The sequence below is a fragment of the Pezoporus occidentalis genome, unplaced genomic scaffold, assembly GCF_034315485.1.
Source record: "Pezoporus occidentalis ecotype Australia unplaced genomic scaffold, CSIRO_AGI_Poc_V1 ctg8, whole genome shotgun sequence".
Classification (NCBI taxonomy): domain Eukaryota; kingdom Metazoa; phylum Chordata; class Aves; order Psittaciformes; family Psittacidae; genus Pezoporus; species Pezoporus occidentalis.
The window spans coordinates 4,688,531-4,708,226 of NW_026916158.1; the positions used below are offsets into that span (position 1 = coordinate 4,688,531).

Consider the following 19,696-nt stretch of genomic DNA (forward strand, 5'->3'; position numbering starts at 1 on the left):
TACAAAACCCCACCCCTTTAGAACAAAAATTGTACATTGATGCCAACCTTGTGACAAAATCGCTCAGAATGGGGTGGTGCGGGAGATATAATTCCAAGCGTAACTATCTGGACTCCCCGCCCTCGCACCACACCCCCGTCCTTCTCTGCAGGTGGGGTGGTGGGAGTTGAGCGTTAAGGGTCACAAGTACTTCGGAAGCATTTCAGGGAAGCTGTGCAGATGCAGCTGTCTCCCTCAGCCACCTGAACCGTTAACACTACCCCCCGTACCGTGCGGGACTCTCTGGATCCGAGTCTGAAGCTCGGGGGTCAGCCCGGGCTACGCCGCAACCGTTACCTCCCAGCTTCCCCGCCCAGTCCCATGTACCCGCAGCTTCACAACCCCACGCCCCCGACAAGCTCGGCCCCGCGCTCCGCCCCTTCCGCCGGAGCGGGGCCGGCGCGGGCGGCTCCTCCTCCCCGCGGCGGAGGCGCAGCCCGGCGGCATTAGCTCATCGCGGCGACGGCTTCTCGCGGCTCTTTCTTCCCCCTCCCCACTTCGGGGCTGCCCGCCCGCCGCTCCCCGCCGGTTGGAAGTGTCCCCGGCAGACCCCATGGCCCTCTGCAACGGCGACACCAAGGTCAGTACCACCTCGCTTCCTCTGCTGCGGCCCGCTCCGGAACACTGCCCGCCGCCTGCCCTGGGCCTAACGGGCGCTTTTGTGCCGCCGCCGCTGCTGCTGGGCCCGTCTTCGGGCACATGGTGCGGCGGGCCTGGCCTTCTTCTCTAGCCGCTTCCCGGGGGCTGCGAGTGGCCCTGCGAAGCAGGCCGGAGAGTGGGGCTGGGCGGGCGGGCGTGCGGCCGCGAGGGCCGTTGCTACCCGTCCGCTACGCCGGCGGTTGGTAACGGCCCCTGTGCCCCGCACCCCTCTGCTCCTCGCTCGCCACAGCGGCTGCTCTGGGAAAATTAATTAATGCCACAATGGGATTTCTTTTGAATGCTGGCTTGTGGGGTGGCAGGGTCTGCTCGGTGCCCTGAACAGCCCGCGGGGCGATACCAGAACAGGGCTCCCGGGGGTACGGCCAGCGCCTTGCCTAGGAGGGACCCGCACTGTTAGGCCGTCACATCCCAAGCAGAATGGTTAGTCTTTCGGGCAACCTGAGAGAAAAGTTGGTTTGTTAAATTGCTGCAGGAGCGGCCAGGCAGCCCATACTAGCCCTTGTGCTGGGTCTGAGACCCCCCAGGGTCACGCCACTCCTTCGGTATCACTCCGTGTCTGGCTTGCAGTGACAGTAGCAAAACAGATGCGTGTCAGCATAGATCTTGTATGCCGTGGTGACCTAATGACTCGTGTGCCTGTATGAAATTGAAGCTTTTTCTTGTAAATGCAACTTCTGAACCCAAACCCTGCAAGTTGCCTCAAGCTGCTTCTGTAGTACTATGAAAGCCTTGTTCTAGACTTTTATCTACCCCGCAAGAAAAAGCGACTGAGGATTTTTATTAATTGCCTAGTTGGTCCCCAGTTGAGTTTCTCATGTGCTTTTCCCTAAGCAGTGACACAATCACCTTCTGTGGCCCGGGCTGCTCTAGAGGACTCCTCTTTCCTGGGGTGGTTGCACCCAGAGCAAGACCTGAGGTGCAAAGCCCATCTTCCAAGAGCTGTGCTCTCGCAGGAAGTGGGTAATGAGAGCAGCTTCTGCAGGGGCCTGGGTCCCAGCGGCCGTTGGAAATCTGCATGTGACTTCTGTATATTAAAGTTTGCCTGAGATAATGGGTTGGGGGCTGTGTATCAGTCTTGGGGATTGCTGGAGTTTGAAGGAGTTACTTTCCTGTTACACTTTCACAAAATATGAGTAAGCATTCTTCTACCTCCCTAATTTTAATACCACAGGGAAACAATTAAACTCTTGTAAAACCTGTGCTGACTTGAAAGTGCTAGATCAAGGCTCCTGGTTTAGGCATGTCCTAAGTAATTAATGGGGGTGAAAGCTGAGGGGTTGGACAAAGGGGCTGCTGCTGCACCTCTTCCAGGTGCTTCTTGGTACTCCAGAATATGACTGTTCAGTATGTTAGTGTGGTTTATAAATTGCATTAATGAAAATCACATGAGCATGTGGGTGTGTGAAGCGCTGAAAAATTCCCTGGTTCTGCAGAAGTGGGCTGTTAGGAACCTGCAAGCTTAGTTTAAAGTGCTAGGTAGGTACACCAAGGAAAAAGATATGTGGTGTCTTCAGCTGGTAATGCTAACATGATGGCAGGTTTCCCACCACAGCTTGTTCTGGAACTCATAATTTATTTTTAATATATATATAAATATTTGTATATATATTCATGTATGATGTGGTTTTCAGGGTGACTTGTGATTTAAATTAGATGAATATAGGTGTTTCGCCCCCCCCCCCCCCCCCCGATTTTTCTCTGGGCACACACAAGTTCCATTCTGGTTTTAGTCCAATTCTCAGGATGTCAGAACGGTGCCTCTGCTGTGCCCCAGCACCCTGAACTGTCTTGGACAGAGGTCAAACCAGCTTAGAGAGAAGTTTTCACAAATAGCAAGTTCTCCAGATTTTTGTGAAAATAGCAGGAGAAGACAAGGAACTCCAGTTATACCCCTACTGAAGGATGGGGTAAAAGAGCTTTTATTAGAAACTGGAAAATCCCTACTAGGAAGAGGTGCTGGCTCCATCAACCCTCTACTGGCAGGGGCTGGGCTGCCTGGTGTCCTCCTGATCTTTCTCCTGGCATGTGTATGATACGCAAACACATGAGCTAAGCTGCCATGTTGGCTGCACATTAGCAGCATCTGCTCCTTTTTTGATTTTTATTAAAAGGAAGTTTCCCTTGTTAAATTTGGGTTAAAAATCTCTAGGCTTGGAACTGTGCCTTTAAATAAATAAAGCCAGATCCTGCACTGACTTACTGCCTTTCTCCTTTTTCTGTGTGATTTGTGGTAGCATTTCTGTTGGACTCTCTTCAGAGCTGAACCTCCTTACAGTTCTATGTTAGCTCAAAAGTGAAGTACAAAAACTTTGGCACAGTCTGTGTGGTGATAGTGCCTGTGTTAACTCTTGGGATGGGGCTTTCTTGGATGTGTGCTGGGGACATGCTACAAAGTTGGCTGCAGTGGGCAGTGACTGAGAGGAAATTATTTCAGCCCATAGTTTAAGCCCACATCTAAGGAAGCAGCGAGTTATTAGGCCACCAATTTAATTTTTTTTTTCTTTTTGTTGACGTGCACATTGCACATCTTATATATTCCCCATAAGGAGATCTGTGTTGCTCAGCTGATGCAGTGCTTCCACTCGATCTTAGCTTAAAATGCCCTTAGCATCATCTGAAGAAAAACATCCTGAGCTATGGTTATCTATGGTCCTGTGATTTTTTTTTTTTTTTTTTTTTTTTTTTTTGATTGGAGATTTTGGGAGAGTACTGGTGGACTCCCAGCAAAACTTGTGCAATGAGCTATTACTTGAAGCCTTAAACAGCCATCTCTCAGGCCCACATAAATGATGAAGAAGTTATTCTTACGTTGATGCAGTTGTCTGTGAGAGTGTTCTTCTGATCGTTGTGCAGCAGGGTGGGCTCAGTGAAGGGAGCCAAGTGCTCACATCCCAGGGACTGCCACATGGGAGGCTTGTCCAGTTCGTTGTGATGAAGTGGGATGTATCGGTGTCCTGCATTTGCTGAGGAGAACTAAGGAAGGTACAGGTTCATTTGAGTTACGGACCTGCTTATGCAACATTTCTTAGTTTCCTCCCAATGTAACTTTGAACTCTGGCTGTTTTCACACACATCTCCCCCAGAGCTGTGTTTAGCCCCACTAACTGCACATGATTGCGCAAAACAAAAGCAGCTCTCTTTCTTCAGGGTAGGGCACTGAAAATGAGATTTATTTACTAGCTACAGATGTAAACTCTTGGTTGTCCGTCCAGCTGAGCTGATGCTAACAATAACTTGGGTTTAGTCTTTTTGACTGTAAAATACAGAAGCTGCCTTTGCAGAGTTGTACTACTTTCTTCTTACTCGTTCTGCAGGTTGAGAACCACTGGGGCATCATGTGAGGGCAGCACTGCTGGCAGATGAGGCCCATCTGTGCAAGGGCTGGCTATGCATCTGTACCCATGGCTTGTTTCCCATGCTGGTCTTTTGCAGATGGTGGTGGACAGTCTCAGACATGAAGCCGAGAGGACTGCAGGGCTCTGACCCTTCGTTGTACCAGCTACAGTACATGCTCTAAATCAGTTAAAGACTTGCAAAAAGCAGTAGTGCTGCAAGATGGGGTCAAGAAAGAATAAGGGAATTAAAGAGTAAGGGGTCTTTCTTAGAAATTGTTGGGTGAAAATGCCCAGAATTACTCTACAAGTGTAGAGTAAATCCGTACCGCTGGAAGGGAAGGCAGTTCTGGTGCCCTCTTTCCATCTGACAAAGGGTTTGAAGGGGCATTTGCTGGGGAAGTCTGCTCTCCTCCAATGTGTGCCCTTTTTGTTGAGTAACCAAAGAGTAAAAAGTCATTCAGAGCTCCCCGTTGGGCACACTCAGCTAAAAAATTAAGTAACTGACTCTAACCTGGATTTAGGCTTTTAAGGACTTTTGCGCTACTTTTTCCACTTACATCCTCTGATTTAGATAAAATCTCTTCCTGCTAGTATAAACTTTGAAAGTTTCCAGTGTGCTTGCTTTCCTTCACTAATTTGAAGACAGTTATTGGTGATATCTCTTTGTAGTTGAGGGAGAAAGGGCCTTTTCTGTGTATTTGTTGGAGGGAATGTGTCCCAGCAGGATGATGCTCTCTTCCAGACCAGCCTGTGGTTGATGTGGGCATGATTATTGACCCGCAGAGAAATACCATGGCATGATGAAAGCTGCCCCAGCATCATTTGGAATGGTGGGAACCTCCTGTGAGACCTTGGTCAAAGGACATGTTGCTTGGTACAAACATGCGGAACTCCAGCGTGCCATAATTAAAACTTTAAATGATTGTAAACTTCAGGATGTGTTTTGAAGCAGTGTTTGCCAAAGTAAAACCCTTCCCAGTTTTTCCTTTATCAAATCACATTGTCAGGGAAACAGTGTAAGCTTTAAGTGAAGTGAAAAGTACCCCTAAAGTAAGCAATTTCTTTAAGCAGCAGAATTTTTTCTGCATTAATTTATTGGTGTCTTACAGTAAGGTTGTGTTCACATTCTTCCTTGAAGGTCCTCTGATAAGGACACTTCCATGGAATAGCTGCCTCTCTTCTTTGATTTTTTTTTTTTTTTTTTAAGGAAAACCTCTTCTTTGCATTTTCTAGCCCTCTTTCAGATTTAGCTGAAGTTGGCCAACCAGTACAAATGTGATGGGGTCAAAGAGAACTATTGCTTGTTTCCAATGCGCAATCTGCTTGAATGCTGCATTCAAAAGATGGTTGGGGTTTGTTTTTTTTGTTGTCTTTGTTTGGTTGGTTTTTTTTGTTCTTTTGTTTTTTTTTTAATAGTTTGGAGACATTTGTTCTCAATTTCTCCTTTTTATTCTCTTCAGGAGGTAATGTGAATTGAAATTCAGCGTATGAGGCAGTGTGATGGGGAAAAGCTTTTTTCTTCTGCTTTTGCACTGTCCTGTTTCACTCGAAAAAGGCACATGCTCTTAATTATCATAGAGTATGCTGAGTTTTATATCGAACTGTAAAATGGAAAAAGCTGGAGTGACTGTAGTGGTGAACAGGGCACATGATTTCTTATTTATGGAAAGCTTCGCTCTCATTAGCGTCTTAGAATTTTTCTTCCATAATCTGTACCCTGTTTGTTTTGAGGAATAGGGGTGTCATGTTTGTCTGGCTGACTGGGAGGGATGTGCTATATTAGTATGTGGCCACTTTATCTTGCCACCCATCTGATCGTCCTTATAAACTTGAGGATCTTTGCATGAAGAAGTTTCCTGGTTCATCTTTCCTGTTTTACTCAGAAGTTAACATATAGGCCACCTTAGTAAGCTTTGCAGGTGTTAGTTGTTTGAGAGAGTGTTTTCAAAGTCTGTGGTCTGTAATGTGTCATCATAAAGCACTGATGTGAGTGATATTCGCAGCCAGAGAACGTTGGAGGAGAGCTCAAGGATGGGCAGCACCACTATGAGGGAGCCGTCGTCATACTCGATGCTGGAGCACAGTATGGAAAAGTCATAGATCGTCGTGTACGTGAGCTGTTTGTCCAGTCTGAGATCTTCCCTTTGGAAACACCAGCCTTTGCAATCAGAGAACAAGGGTTTCGGTAGGTTGTTTCCTGCAATGCTTCTGCCTGTACTTTCTGCTGCTTCTCTCCTTTTGATGTGTAGATGTCTACTGCAGTGGTAATTGCCTGGGGGTTTATGAGCAATAGTTTTCATTGTAATGATGTTAATGATCATACATGTTCAACTTATCCACAGAAACACCCAAGCTTTGCTGGGGACATTTGTGCAGCAAAATATTTTTTTTTTGCTTCTTAATGCCTTAATGTCATTTTGATTATTTCAATTTGTGAGTATAATTCAAGAGGTTGCATTTTAGAAATGGATCTGCAAAAAAAAATTGTGATCTTGCTGTTTTACCTGTTAAGCAAGGGTAGCTATTAATGAAGAAAACAAGTCTTGTGAGTTTCTAAATATTGTTCAGTGTAAGTAAAAAAAAAAATAAAAATCACTAACTTGGGTACTGAAGGTATTGTGGTAAACTATAATCATGCCAAACAGTTTCTGGGAAGCAACCAAAAAAGCTAACTGAAACTACTCCTCCTTGTTTGCAGCAAGAGAACATCTTACAATCATTTAGTACTTTGTACATTTCTTTTTCTTGCTTTATTAGGGTTACCAGGGTATACATTTCCCTTGGGTGGGGAAAATAAATACCCTGAAGGCTACAAATCATCAAAAAATTTACTTTTTAGTTTGGTACAAATGTGGAAATACGACACATATATGCTGCTTAGTTGTGCCTGATAACAGATAAGACTGTGCTTTGCCAAGAATTGCATTTTTCTAATCACTGATAATTAGAGAACCAGTAAACAGTATATTTTAGTAAGTTAAATAGAAACTTGCTGATCTGTTCTGAAAATACAGTGAACAGAAACCCCAGGAACTGCTGGGTCTATCAGGTAGCTGTTGTGTGAAGAATTTATCTTTCAGGAATGTCTTGAAAAATACTTGTTAGATTTTGTTTCTATTTTCCAGCAATCAAATCTTTAAAAGATGGACATATCTAATTGCTGGTTTAAAAAGAATACCTGCAACTCTTCTGTGTTGGTTATGAGGTGTAGGTTATAGTACTAATGATGTTCAGTCTCAGATCTGTGCTGTATTGATGCAGGTTTGTAGTGACATTTTTTTCCCCCTTTCTTTTCACAACTGAACGTTTTTCAGAGTCTTATAATTAAACTTGTTGGACTTCTCATTCCAAATAATCGCTTTCTAAAATGTGGCAAAACCTCTTAATTCAAAAGGTCACTTCTCAAGGTTAAATAGTGACTTCAGGTTATTGGTTACCCAGATTGGTCAGTAAGCTTTGTGTCTACTATCTCAGTCAGTTGTTTGCATCCAGGAAAGCTCAACAAATACTGATGTCAGCCACTGGGTATCTTTTTTCAGGGACTACCATAAAAATGGGTCTGTGCTTTTATTGCAAGATTTTTAGATATGTTCCATGTGTCATGGGAATAATTAGTTTTCCATATTGTAACCCAGGCATTGAATGGGCCAAGGAACTGTGCTTTGGTCTGTGCTAAGGTTTGAGACAGGCAGCAAGACTGAACATTTTGCTAAACTGTATTTATATATTGTGTTTAAAAAGCCAGCTCCTCAATTTTCATAGTTTCAGAGCAATCTCTAGTGACAAGTTTCGTCTAAATACGACATAAATGCTAGGAGTTTCCACAAGTTCCTTCCACAAGGGCTGAAGGGGCGTCACAGTCATGGGCTGTGCTGGTGTAAGTCTGAATTCTGGCACTGTCTGAGCTCTGGCATAAGTCCTGAGGTTGGGGTGTCAATGCATGCATTTTACTGTTGGTATGTTTACATGGTTCCTGATGTGCCTTTAATCCATTGCAAACAGGCTTTCCAAAGCTAGGTCAGATTGCTTGGGAAGTGGTTTAAGGTAAGCCAGAAAAAGTTATATTCATACTAAGGCAAGTAAGTATGTAAGAAATTACATGGTAGTGCAGTAGAACTTGCAAAATCTGTATTCCATGCTGGTTTTAATTTCTCCTGGATAGTTGAGAAGATGCAGGTGTATCCCTCGCCTTCAGATCATAATTATTTCTTTTTCTTTAATGCTTGGGCACATTGGATAACCTTTCTATATTCTTTGGGATTTAAATTGATATAGATAAAAGTAGATTTTTAAGACTCGTTTTTTTTTTTTTTAACAGGACAGTGTATAGCTATTTTGACTTCTCATAAGAATGTACAATTTTTGTGTGGCTATATTTCCTTCAATACAGAATGCTATTTAATATTACATTCTTGCAGCCCAACATATGGTTGGCTTTCTGGGGTGCAAACGCACACTGACAGGTCATGTTGAGCTTTTCATCAACCAACACCCGCAAGTCCTCCTCAGGGCTGCTCTCAATCTGTTCCCTGCCCAGCCTGTAGTTGTACTGGGGATTGTTCCAAACAGGTGCAGGACGTTGCACTTGGCTTTGTGGGACTTCATGAGGTTTGTGCTGTCTCACCTCTTGAGCCTGTCCAGGTCCCTCTGGATGGCATCCCTTCCATCTGCACCTCTGTCAGCTATATGCTTACTCCAAAGCTCACTTGTGGATCCCAACATACAAAGAAATAAATGCTGTATTGTCCGACTCACAAGCTGCTATACTTTGGCTCTGAGGAGTGCCTCTGTCCAGCCCTCCACCTTCTTGCTCCAAATAACAAATTTGATGTTCTCTGTGAAATAAACAGTGGGTGAGGTCCGGTACACCCATATTCGATCCTGGGCTGAGGCCAAAATGCATTGCCTAACTGGCTGGTGCATCTGCAGTTCATGATCTTGCAAATCATTGTGGCTTGCAAAAGCTCTCTATTCCCCTTAGAAAATATTTAATTTTCTGTTACAGCCTGAAGTATTAACTTCAAACCATACATACTTGCATGTGTTGGACTTTTAATTCACAACCTGTTGCTAATGCCATTATACTTTGTAATCAGGATGGATTAAGGGACATTTTCTCAGCAGCTCTAAAGATTTAGGAGTCAGATTTTTTGAACACAGCTTCCCTCCTGATGGTGCAGACATGAAGTATCTTAATGCAAATACTTTGCATTTGATCCTGTCTTGCCTTCTCTTGCAGTTGACACTCATCTGTGAGGAATTAAAATAGTTACTTTTTAAGGTCATTTGTACTTGACTTTGTTTAAACTGATTAAATACCTCTCTGGTAAGCTGCTGGTTTCGACAGCTGTAGCATAGCAAAGTTAAGCTATAATGTTAGGTTATCTGTGATAAAATTTATATCGGAATACATAGAGTTCTAAGAGTGTTTAAAGCAAATAGATATTTCAAAGTAACCAATACATTTTAGTTAATGTTTACTTTTTCTTTTGTCTGCAGAGCTATCATTATATCTGGAGGACCAAACTCTGTGTATGCAGAAGATGCACCATGGTTTGACCCAGCAATATTTACAATAGGAAAACCAGTTCTTGGAATCTGCTATGGCATGCAGGTGCTGTTGCAAGTTGTGTTTGTCTACAGCCATCTTTTAGGCCTTGTTTCTGACATTAACTGCTACAGGACCTTCTTTTCAAATAGAAGCAGTATGCCACATGTGCAAAAGATATTTTTAAAGTCTTAATTGTTAAACTGAGTATAGTATGTATTCTTCTCTTGGCTTTGCCATATCAATAATGTAAATGTTTAAGTACTGTGAATTGAGTTCTACCCTCAATTTTTATTGTCAGAATAAATATAACCTGGACGTCAAACTAATTCTCTCTAGTTGATGTTGGAAAAATTGCCCCTCATGAATACAAGTACAATATGGAATGTTTTTAGCATAGCTCTTAGTGCTTAAACACCTCCCCCTGCATCTAATATTTATTTACCTTAGGACTGACTGGTGATCCTGCAGTGATCTAGTAGATCCAAGCTGTGAATGAAGAAACAAACTTCCAAGAAGACAAGGGGTGGATTAGATGCATGACTTCTGCTTGTGCAGCTTGTGATTTTTCCAGTTAGTGATTTACTGGGCTGGAAAATCTTTAAGAATGCTGGTAATTATGGAAATGGTGTTGGTACTCCCTGTTCTAAAGGGAAACATGTCATGTTAAAAATATGCCTTAAAATGCCAGGAAAATTGAAAACCCTGTTATCTGGCATCAAGTAGGGGAGTTCCTTAAGACTGACTTTACAGAAATGAATTAAGTGTGCATATTAATACACTACTACTTCATTATAAAAGATTGAAATCAGTCAAGTTCAATTGGTATAATATCAAACTGGGTCTAAACTAAATCATTAAATCTCTGCAAACTAGAGTAGTTGGAAAGTAAAACTCTGAAAGTATTTTTAAAGTTGTCAGTTATACTTGCAAGGAGAAAAAATGTTTGAGACTTCTGGAACCTAAGATACAGATACCCAACTTCAAATGACAAGGTGAGGTTTTAGAAAGCGAAAACCTGGATGAAAACTGTACTATTCTGATATGGTAGTACAAAGGGAATAGACTCAAGTTTTTGACTGATCCTCCAGAGTGGAGGAGACAGATTTTGTGAGGTTTAAGCCTAACTGAGGGTCCTTAACTAAAGGATAGGTAACTTAGGTTTTTGTTTAGCAGCATAACTTTTTTTTTTAATGGTAACTGGCTTCAGTTACTCAGCTGATTTGCAGAGCACCTCTTTATAAGTGCAAGTGGATGTACACTGTTGCATATGCATTATTTTGCAAACCTCTACCTGTTTTCTACCATTGGGAATTTCTAGTGCTCATTCTGTGCGGCGGTGGTCCCTGGCTATGCTGACCAAAAGCTAGCAGAAGGGAATGAGCCCAGTACAGCTCAATGATTAATTTTGAAGGGAATTCTTACAGCTTTGGAAAACAGTGCAGTAAATGAGTATAATAATGAGAAACTAGGTTAGTATGCATTGGAGGGCTAGAGTTGTCTATCACAGGCAGACTGAGGTATAAAGTGGTACTAGATTGTGTGGTGCTTTTTCATGTAGTATTTTTATTTTGACAGATGATGAATAAGGTGTTTGGAGGTACGGTGCACAAGAAGAGTGTTAGAGAAGATGGAGTGTTCAGCATCACTCTGGATAACACATGTTCGCTGTTCAGGTGCATACATGTTTTAGATTATCAAATCAATATTGGAAATACCAGTCTGGAAATTGGTGTCTGGATGAGAAGAAGGTTATTTTAAAGAAAATGGTGAAATTGTACCCATGCTTATCTGATAATTTGTAATAAAACTTGTACGACTGTGTACATAAATAAACAAGCCACTCATTTAAACAAATACTTAGGCATAACTTCTCATTTGATTCTAGAAATACAGATATATTTACTTAGAATGTTGTGTAATATTGTAGTATTTAAAAGTAGAGTGTCTTCACTGAGACATGGTAATGCGTACCACAACAAGAGAGTTTTTGCGTTAAGTAAGCTCTTCTGCTGTGCAGTGCATTAGTCTTGTACTGTTTGGCAGCCATCCAATTTTTGAGAGGGAATAGAAAATCTGAAACAATTTTCTGTCTTCCTTTAAGATTGCTTTGTGAGGTTTTTGTAAAACCAGAATTAGATTGCTTGGTAGCTTGTCAACATCTCTCAAGTTCCTTGTACTAATTCTAAGCATTCACTCATACCCAGTGTTCCAGTTTTATTAACTTTCTCCACTAGTATTGCAGAACTTTATACCCTGCCTGAAGTCTGTGGTGCCCAAATTGTCCTGAAAATACTTAGTTTTGAGCAAGAAAACTTCCCTTAATTGAAATGAAAAGCAGTACTTCCATATATCCTGGTAGACTCTGGATAGCTCTACATGTCACAGAGGGAATGCTTCACTATTAGCATGTTTATAAAAAGCCCCACAAACCTACCTGAATTAGATTACTTCCTGCATGAGGGATGTATTGTGCAAGAACTTACACAGCTGCCAATGGAGGCATCTCAGAGCTGGATGTTACAGTTCTTAAGAAGGAAATCCTACATATATTTTAGATGGGCCTGGTCAGTCGAGATGTGCTTTTATTTGGATTCCTAAGGGCTTTTCTTGGAAAGGCAGGTGGTTAGGTCTTTGTTCTTTTTTTTTAATTGATTGCAGTTTTTAATCTTTCTTTAGGGGCCTTCAGAAGGAAGAGCTTGTTCTCCTCACTCATGGAGATAGTGTGGATAAAGTAGCTGATGGATTCAAAGTCGTTGCACAGTCTGGGAACATTATAGCAGGTATTATTATTTTATACTGAAATTGTCTTTTGATAATGTTGGTTAAAGGAAAGAATTATGGCAGATAGTAATTAGAACCAAATGGGGACAGAATCTCTGTTATTTAACTTGTAGGTAAGTTTTTAACAATTTCTTCTATGAGTTTGCTTGTATGTTGTGCTGTCATGATGATAAAGAAATAGACATGAAAATGAATGGTCCTGTTTTTAAATTGGTGTTTTAAAAAAAAAACTATTTTTACAGTTAGTTATTTTAAAGTATGCATGTGTTGTTTCTCTTTGAAATAAATATTGTGTGCCCTTAAGGCAGGGCAGGGGAAGACATGTACTGTTGTCTGCATTGTAAGCGATGTTTGAGATTTGCACTATAATAGAGTCAAACACTACTCAATTATTAAAGCTTGATTAACTTGTTATTGTATTTAATGTCATTGGATGAGTATTCAACTGAGCAAAAATAATGGTGTTACTGAAAACAATGTTTCAGATGTTGGACACAGGTTGTCACACACAGGAAAATCTAGGGCCTTAGGATTTGGTTTATGAAAGCTACTCAAATTATTTAATGCCAAACAGCCTCTTTGAGTCCCTTTTTCTAGGCGATGGGAGACCTGGAGAGGTCTTCAGTTTGCTGAGCCACTTAGTAAGATCTCAAAAGTACTCACCTGGCTTATTTGAAAATTTTCATAAAAAAAATTAAAAAATCTTAAGATACTGTTTTTAAGTTAGGTAACTGATTTGAGAAAAACTGACCTTTTTAAAGACTTAAAGATGGTCTCTTTCACTGTATTAATTCTTTTTCATCATATTGTAGCTTGCCTTCAAACCAGTCTAGAGCTTATGCCTGCTCGGACCACTCTAGAAGTTGCTTTGCTACGTAAACTTTGCTGCATCCAGTGTGCAAATGTAGGGATGTTTGCACAGCTTGAGCAGCCCGACCCTTTTAATGTGGATGCTGCTGTGTCAGTGTGGCTTGGTTGTAGTGTTGTATAAGGTATCATGTGGTGAGGAAAAAATAAATGCAATTGATTTCCTGTTTCCACAATGGCTTTCCTAGGATGTATGAGTGGCTTTCATGGTTTCTGAGGCATTGTGTGTTCTAGACCTGTAACAGTATTTGTGTTCCTAATCTTAACCAGAATCTTCAGTTTTGATTGGTGATTTGGGCCAAAGTGTGGCAGAATAAATCACTTTTTTAAATTTATTTTTGTCATATTAATTTCTTTGCACCAATGAAGGAATAGCAAATGAATCTAAAAAACTCTATGGAGCACAGTTCCACCCTGAAGTTAGCCTCACAGTGAATGGAAAAATGATCCTGAAGAATTTTCTTTATGATATTGCGGGATGCAGTGGTACCTTTACAGTGGAAAATAGAGAGCTTCAGTGCATTCAAGACATCAAAGAGAAAGTGGGCTCATCAAAAGTTCTAGTAAGTACATTAAATTGAAGCTGAAAGATAATTTGCAAAAGCCTGACAAACACTGACACTTGAGTTACTTGGGTTAATTAAATGCAGAATTGTCATGATTTGGGTAATATATTAAACAGGTTTTGGAAAGTTTACACAATTGGGTCAGTGCACTACCTGACTTTGTTTGCTTTAGATTATTGACTGTTCCGATCCTCATAGCTGTATCTAAATTACTTGTTAACATTTTCTCATAAACAGCTGACCAAATTTTGTTTTGTTTTGTTTTCTTCATCCTTAGGTTTTACTCAGTGGTGGTGTAGACTCCACGGTCTGTACTGCTCTCCTGAACCGAGCTTTAAACCGAGATCAGGTTATAGCTGTACACATAGATAACGGATTTATGCGCAAAAGAGAGAGCCAGTCTGTGGAGGAAGCGCTCAAAAAACTTGGGATTCAAGTTAAAGGTATAATTTTGTTAAATATACTTGATACCCATAATGATGTGGCCAGTCTTCTAAAATGTACATTGAGTGTTCTGTTTCATTGATTTGAATTTATCTTTGCAGTTCTCAGACTTTAACGTACCAAAGCATGGTTGCTAATTTGGATCCACCTAGGCCTATGCACAAAATTTCAAACCTAAAATATTAAGCCGTACTTATTTGATGGGAACGTACAATGAACTGATCCTCTCTTTGGTAGCTGCAATCTGCTGTTGGAACACAGCAAAGCAGTGGACATGCATCTTGGTCACTTTTCTGCTGTTGAGTAATCCCTTTTAGCTGCTACAAAACTGATTTGATTGCAGTTTTATTCAGTAACATGATTAACGGTCCTCCACTGTGGCTTTATTTCTCCTCCTTGATCTCTTTATTTTTTAAACTGTGAGCTCAAAATTACATTTTCAAGGCTTTTCTTTTAATTTTTTTTTTTTTTTTTTAATTTCACTTCCTCTCCTGGCTTCTAAATAGGTGAGTTTTAGTTGGTTTTGGAGTAGCTTTTTGAGAAGCAATGCATTATGTGGGAGTAGAATGTACCTTGTCATGGCTGATAAGGTTCAGAGGGTTTTGGTGGCTGAAGTATGAAGAGGTCAGGGAAGACAAATTCTGTATGCTTGAGTTGTACAAAAATAAGAGCTGCTTTATACTGCCTGGCTGATTTATTTCATGAGTAATAGCTGCCTATTCCTGGGGCTGTGCATAAGTGCTGTTGTCAAGTGATTCTCTTGTGTTTTGGTGAGGAAGCATGACACTAGGTGAGCAATGCTTTCCACTAGCCTGACAGTGTGAAACAGTACAGGGAGCTGCACCTTAATGTTTTGCAGATTGGGCTGCAGTCTCCTGACACAGTAAAGTCTAAGCTTAACTTTGTTCTGCACACATTGGTGTTTTTGCTTTTACTCCCCTCCCTTTAGTATTTATTAATTTCCACTTTTTATTAGTGGAAAAATCTGTGTCATGTTCTTCCACTTTGTAGACTGATAAACCTGGGCTCTGGCAGGCTGCCACAGTAGCAAGTTGAAGGAATCCCTTTGCTGGAAATGCTCCTTCTGTAGGTCATGGAGTTCAGTGCTGGTAAAAGATGCTGAAGAGCCTCCTAGCTGATCTCTGCATTGAGAGACTCTTTAAATTAAGAGTAAATAATGTACCATGAGTAAATAGTACTTTATTTAATTTTGGTTGCTGAAAGGCCTTGGGGAAATACTGTCTTGTAAACTATTTAAATAAAGCAAGTAGATTGTAATCTGAGAAGGAAGGCAAGAACTGAACTTTCACATGGTTTCCTAGCCTCATAATAAGGAGGAAAAAAAAAAAGCCCTCTAGAGCAGGTTAATAAAAGAAATAAAATGCTTTTGTTACAGTTAGTTCTTGAGGTATTGAACAGCCTTATTTAGTGCAGTTATTAAGTGGAGGACTAGAATGATTTTATTTTCTTTTTTTAAAGCAGTAGAGTGAAATTTATTTTTTGCAACCTTGCATAATAGTTTTTATTGGCTTTGCCAACAAATTCCTGTAATTTCATGCAGTGGTGAATGCAGCTCATTCATTCTACAATGGTACAACAACCCTGCCCATCTCAGATGAAGACAGAACTCCACGTAAAAGAATAAGCAAGACATTAAATATGACTACAAGTCCTGAAGAAAAAAGAAAAATTATTGGTGACACCTTTGTTAAGGTAATATTTAAAATTATTTATTGGTTGGATTTTTTGTGGGTTTTTTGTTTGTTTGTTTTGTTTTTTTAAATACGACTTCTAGATGCATCATCTACATGAGACTGTTTAATTCTTAAGTACTGTGCGCTCAGTGGCATCAGTGGTCTTGCAAGTTGTGGGTGACTGAAAAAGCCATTGGTATGCTACCATAAGCCTAAAGCTATTGGCAGCCAGTCAGTGGTCATAACATTGTTCGCAGGCGTTGCGTTAGATCCGTCATAGTGTTTAGATATGCTGTGTTGGTTGGTCATTCATTTCTGTTGCATAAGCTCCCATGTAATGTTTTTCACCAAATCGGTGGGTAAGGTGAATTAGGGTGTCGCTTTGTTGAAGATAAGCCATTTTCCATCTATTAGCTATGAGTGCTGGTGGTGGACAGAGAGTATAGCATTTAACAGGCAATGATATTCTTGTAGTCTGAAGGTATATTTTCCTTTTCCTGTTCAACAAAATACAGGGTTACAGAAATATTTCAGCAGTGGGTTAGTGTCAGAATTACTTTTCCTGTTTGTGCTTTTGCACCACAGTGGCATTTGGCATGTTGGGCAATCCATTATCTTCCTTTAGACCTTTGGCAACAAAAAAAATATTGGAATGCTTTTGTTTTTCCTCTTTTTTTTCTTTTTTTTTTCTTTTTTTCTCCCCCTCTCTATCTTACAGATTGCCAATGAAGTTATTGGAGAAATGAATCTGAAACCTGAAGAGGTTTTTCTTGCTCAGGGTACTCTCAGACCTGATCTCATTGAAAGTGCTTCCCTTGTTGCAAGTGGCAAAGCTGAAGTCATCAAAACCCATCATAATGACACAGAACTGATTCGGAAGTTAAGAGAAGAGGTAAATGAAAATGGGGATACTTCTGATGTATCCTTCTGGTTCTCAGAGATGTGAAACTGAGTACCAAAACTGACCAACCTGTGTTTTGTTGGTATAACTGTCCCATGTTGATGGGAACCTATTCTGATGGGGCTCTTCAGGTTCTATTGTAATACATTGCCATTTATTACACTTATTTCTATTTGCTGCATTCTCAAAGTAGTTTAAATTGTTTAAGTGTTGTCCAGGACTGGATACTGAGAAAGATGCCAACAAATTAAATGTGTATCCTTTCAGGGGGACAGCTGTAAGCTGAAAGCTGTTTCCTCACTCTTACTTTTTAACGCTCAAAACAAACCTGTATTCTAGTAAGGATCAGAGCAATACCAAATGTCTTTAGCAGCAGTGTGGTTTAAGACTTCTCAGATAACTTTATTCTGGTTCAGCTGGAATTCATGATGTGATGATACACATCATAAGATACAACTTATTCCTTCTGTTGTATCTTGTTCTGAATACCAAGAGTGATGATATATTGAAAAAATGTGGGATCTGAGCATGATGTGAATGGTATGAAATAAGGGGTGAATACTGTCCTGGGTTCAGCAGTAGCAGTCATTTTTCTCTTTCTTAGTAGCTGGTGCAGTGCTGTGTTTTTGACTTTCAGTCTGGGAACAACACTGATAACACCAGTATTTTTAGTTGTTGCTAAGTAATGTTTACTCTGACCAAGGACTTTGAGTCTTATGCTCTGCCAGGGAGGAGGAGAAGCCGGGAGGAAGCAGAGACAGGACAGCTGACCCAAAGTAGCCAAAGGGGTATTCCATACCAGAGCACGTCGTGCCCAGTATATAAACTGGGGGCGGTTACCCAAAAGGTGGAGATCACTGCTTGAGTCGGGCTAGGTGTTGGTTGGTAGGTGGTGAGTGGTTGTATTCTCTTCACTTGTTATTTCCCTTATTATTATTATTGGTGGTTTTCCCAGGACGAGGTTCATCCCTTGCACTGTGGGTGTGCTGATCCCTGCGGTTTCCCCAAATGTGGGGAAACTCGATTGCATAATTTGTGGTAGTGAGGGATAATGGGATCCAATGGGATCTAAACAAGATTAAATGGGATCCAATGGGATCTGAATAGTCAAGGGGATCTAAAAAGTCAAGATCTGCCACATCATGGAATCAGGCAAGAGTGGTGACAGTGCTTCAGTGAAAAGATAATCTGCTGTTGAGAGAGGGCCAAAATTCTTCTTCTCTTGAGCCTCTTGTAACATTCAGCATTCAAGCATAGTATTCGGCCAAAATTCTCCTTTTGAGCCTCTTGTAACATTCAGCAGCACTGCAAGCGTAGTATCCTTCTCTCTTTGGAGAGAGAGAGAATGAGAATGATACACTTAAATGGGTTGAAATCTAGGAGTAATTCCTTCAGGTGCCTACAGGGGTGAGTTCTTTCTGTTCTTTTGCAGCTTTTGCATCGTGTTTCTAGTAACCTGATCGGCTGTCCGCCAGCTGCATGCTAGTGGCACAGAGCCTGTTTGCCAGTTGTCAATTTTAAGAACCCACAGATCTTTCTGAAATGGCCCAACATGGACCCCTATGGATGATGATTGGCACTTGAAGATAATATGAGCGCAGGATGTTGAGCTGTCTGAGGATAAGCAGTCCAAGTTCTGTCCCTTTGATCGTACTTTAAATCAGGCTATTTAGTCCAAAGTCCTGAAAAGATTTCTGAATACCTTTTCTGTGCAGAGCTCTAAGTACTAGTAAATGCAGGAGACTGCCTTATTTTGCCTTTTCTGACATTAGAATGGTAAGTTCTCTAACAGTATTATAAAATACTCTTAAGAAAGAACCAACACAAGACATCACATAAAAACCCTGTCAGAGGTGCTCAGTTATTAGGAAGTACTCGACCCCAGGAGAGAAGAGGAATTGTTAATGATCCACACTTCTAATATTCACTGCTGCACAAAGTATTTCCAAGGCTTTTAGATTGGTTTGGACATCTAGCAATGACAAGGAGGGTCTGAATCTGCGAAGACATAACTGCAAGGTCAAGCTGCCTCTATCTACACTGAGCCATTGATACTTCTGGCACTAACTTCCTTGTCTTACAGTTTGTCCTGCAACTGTTTTACAAAGCCCATATTCACACGCATAAGTTGTTTGGGTTTGTTTGTTGTTTTTTTTTTCTCCAGTGTTTATGCAAGTGTCATATTGCATTCTGTGAAAAGCATACCTATTTGATTGCCACAACCTAAACATTAGAGGCTTTTTGTTTGAATATGTACACTGGAGGGTAAATTGCTTTTTCTTTTTAAGGGTAAAGTAATAGAACCACTGAAAGACTTTCACAAAGATGAAGTGCGAGTGCTAGGAAGAGAACTCGGTCTTCCTGAAGAGCTGGTTTCAAGGCATCCCTTCCCAGGTATGAGTTGGTCTGTGTTGTTTAATGACGGGCTAACTATCGCATCAGTGTTGTTTAAAAAATACTTAACCTGCAGTATGTTGGAATATAAAACTTGCCTGTAAACACAGAAGTTGTTGATGGATTTGTTTTTATTTAAGCGGGATCCTCTTTCAGCAAAAGAACATTTCAAAGCAGCTGTATTACATATAGTGATTAAAAGAGGAGTTTTGTAATTGAGTTTGCTTTTAGCTGCATTTGTTTCTTTTTAGTTTTATAAGCCAAAGCAAGAATTATCAGTCAAGTGCAGTTGTATGCTGCCTGAGCTGTCAATGTATCTCACGTGAAATAATGGCTTATCTGTCTGCCTTCTTAAGGGATGTTTGCTGTTTTGAAAATGATTGCATGAAGAAAAGATTGCACAAAACAAAGAAACCCCAATCCCAAACAAACAGCAAACAAAACACCAAATTTGAAAAAGCTTG

General features: G+C 40.9%; 1 protein-coding gene across 1 annotated transcript in view; it reads left to right on the forward strand.

Moving 5' to 3' along the window:
* The first annotated feature begins 411 nt into the window (after positions 1-411).
* Positions 412-19,696, forward strand: part of GMPS (guanine monophosphate synthase) — a 32,098-nt gene continuing 12,813 nt past the window's right edge. Inside the window, exons 1-10 of the mRNA XM_062603217.1 lie at positions 412-619; positions 6,038-6,219; positions 9,534-9,648; positions 11,161-11,258; positions 12,262-12,365; positions 13,603-13,796; positions 14,077-14,242; positions 15,805-15,956; positions 16,656-16,829; positions 19,127-19,232. Of these exons, the coding sequence (XP_062459201.1) occupies positions 593-619; positions 6,038-6,219; positions 9,534-9,648; positions 11,161-11,258; positions 12,262-12,365; positions 13,603-13,796; positions 14,077-14,242; positions 15,805-15,956; positions 16,656-16,829; positions 19,127-19,232 (1,318 nt within the window). The 5' untranslated portion in view covers positions 412-592. The remainder of the gene's footprint in view (positions 620-6,037; positions 6,220-9,533; positions 9,649-11,160; positions 11,259-12,261; positions 12,366-13,602; positions 13,797-14,076; positions 14,243-15,804; positions 15,957-16,655; positions 16,830-19,126; positions 19,233-19,696) is intronic.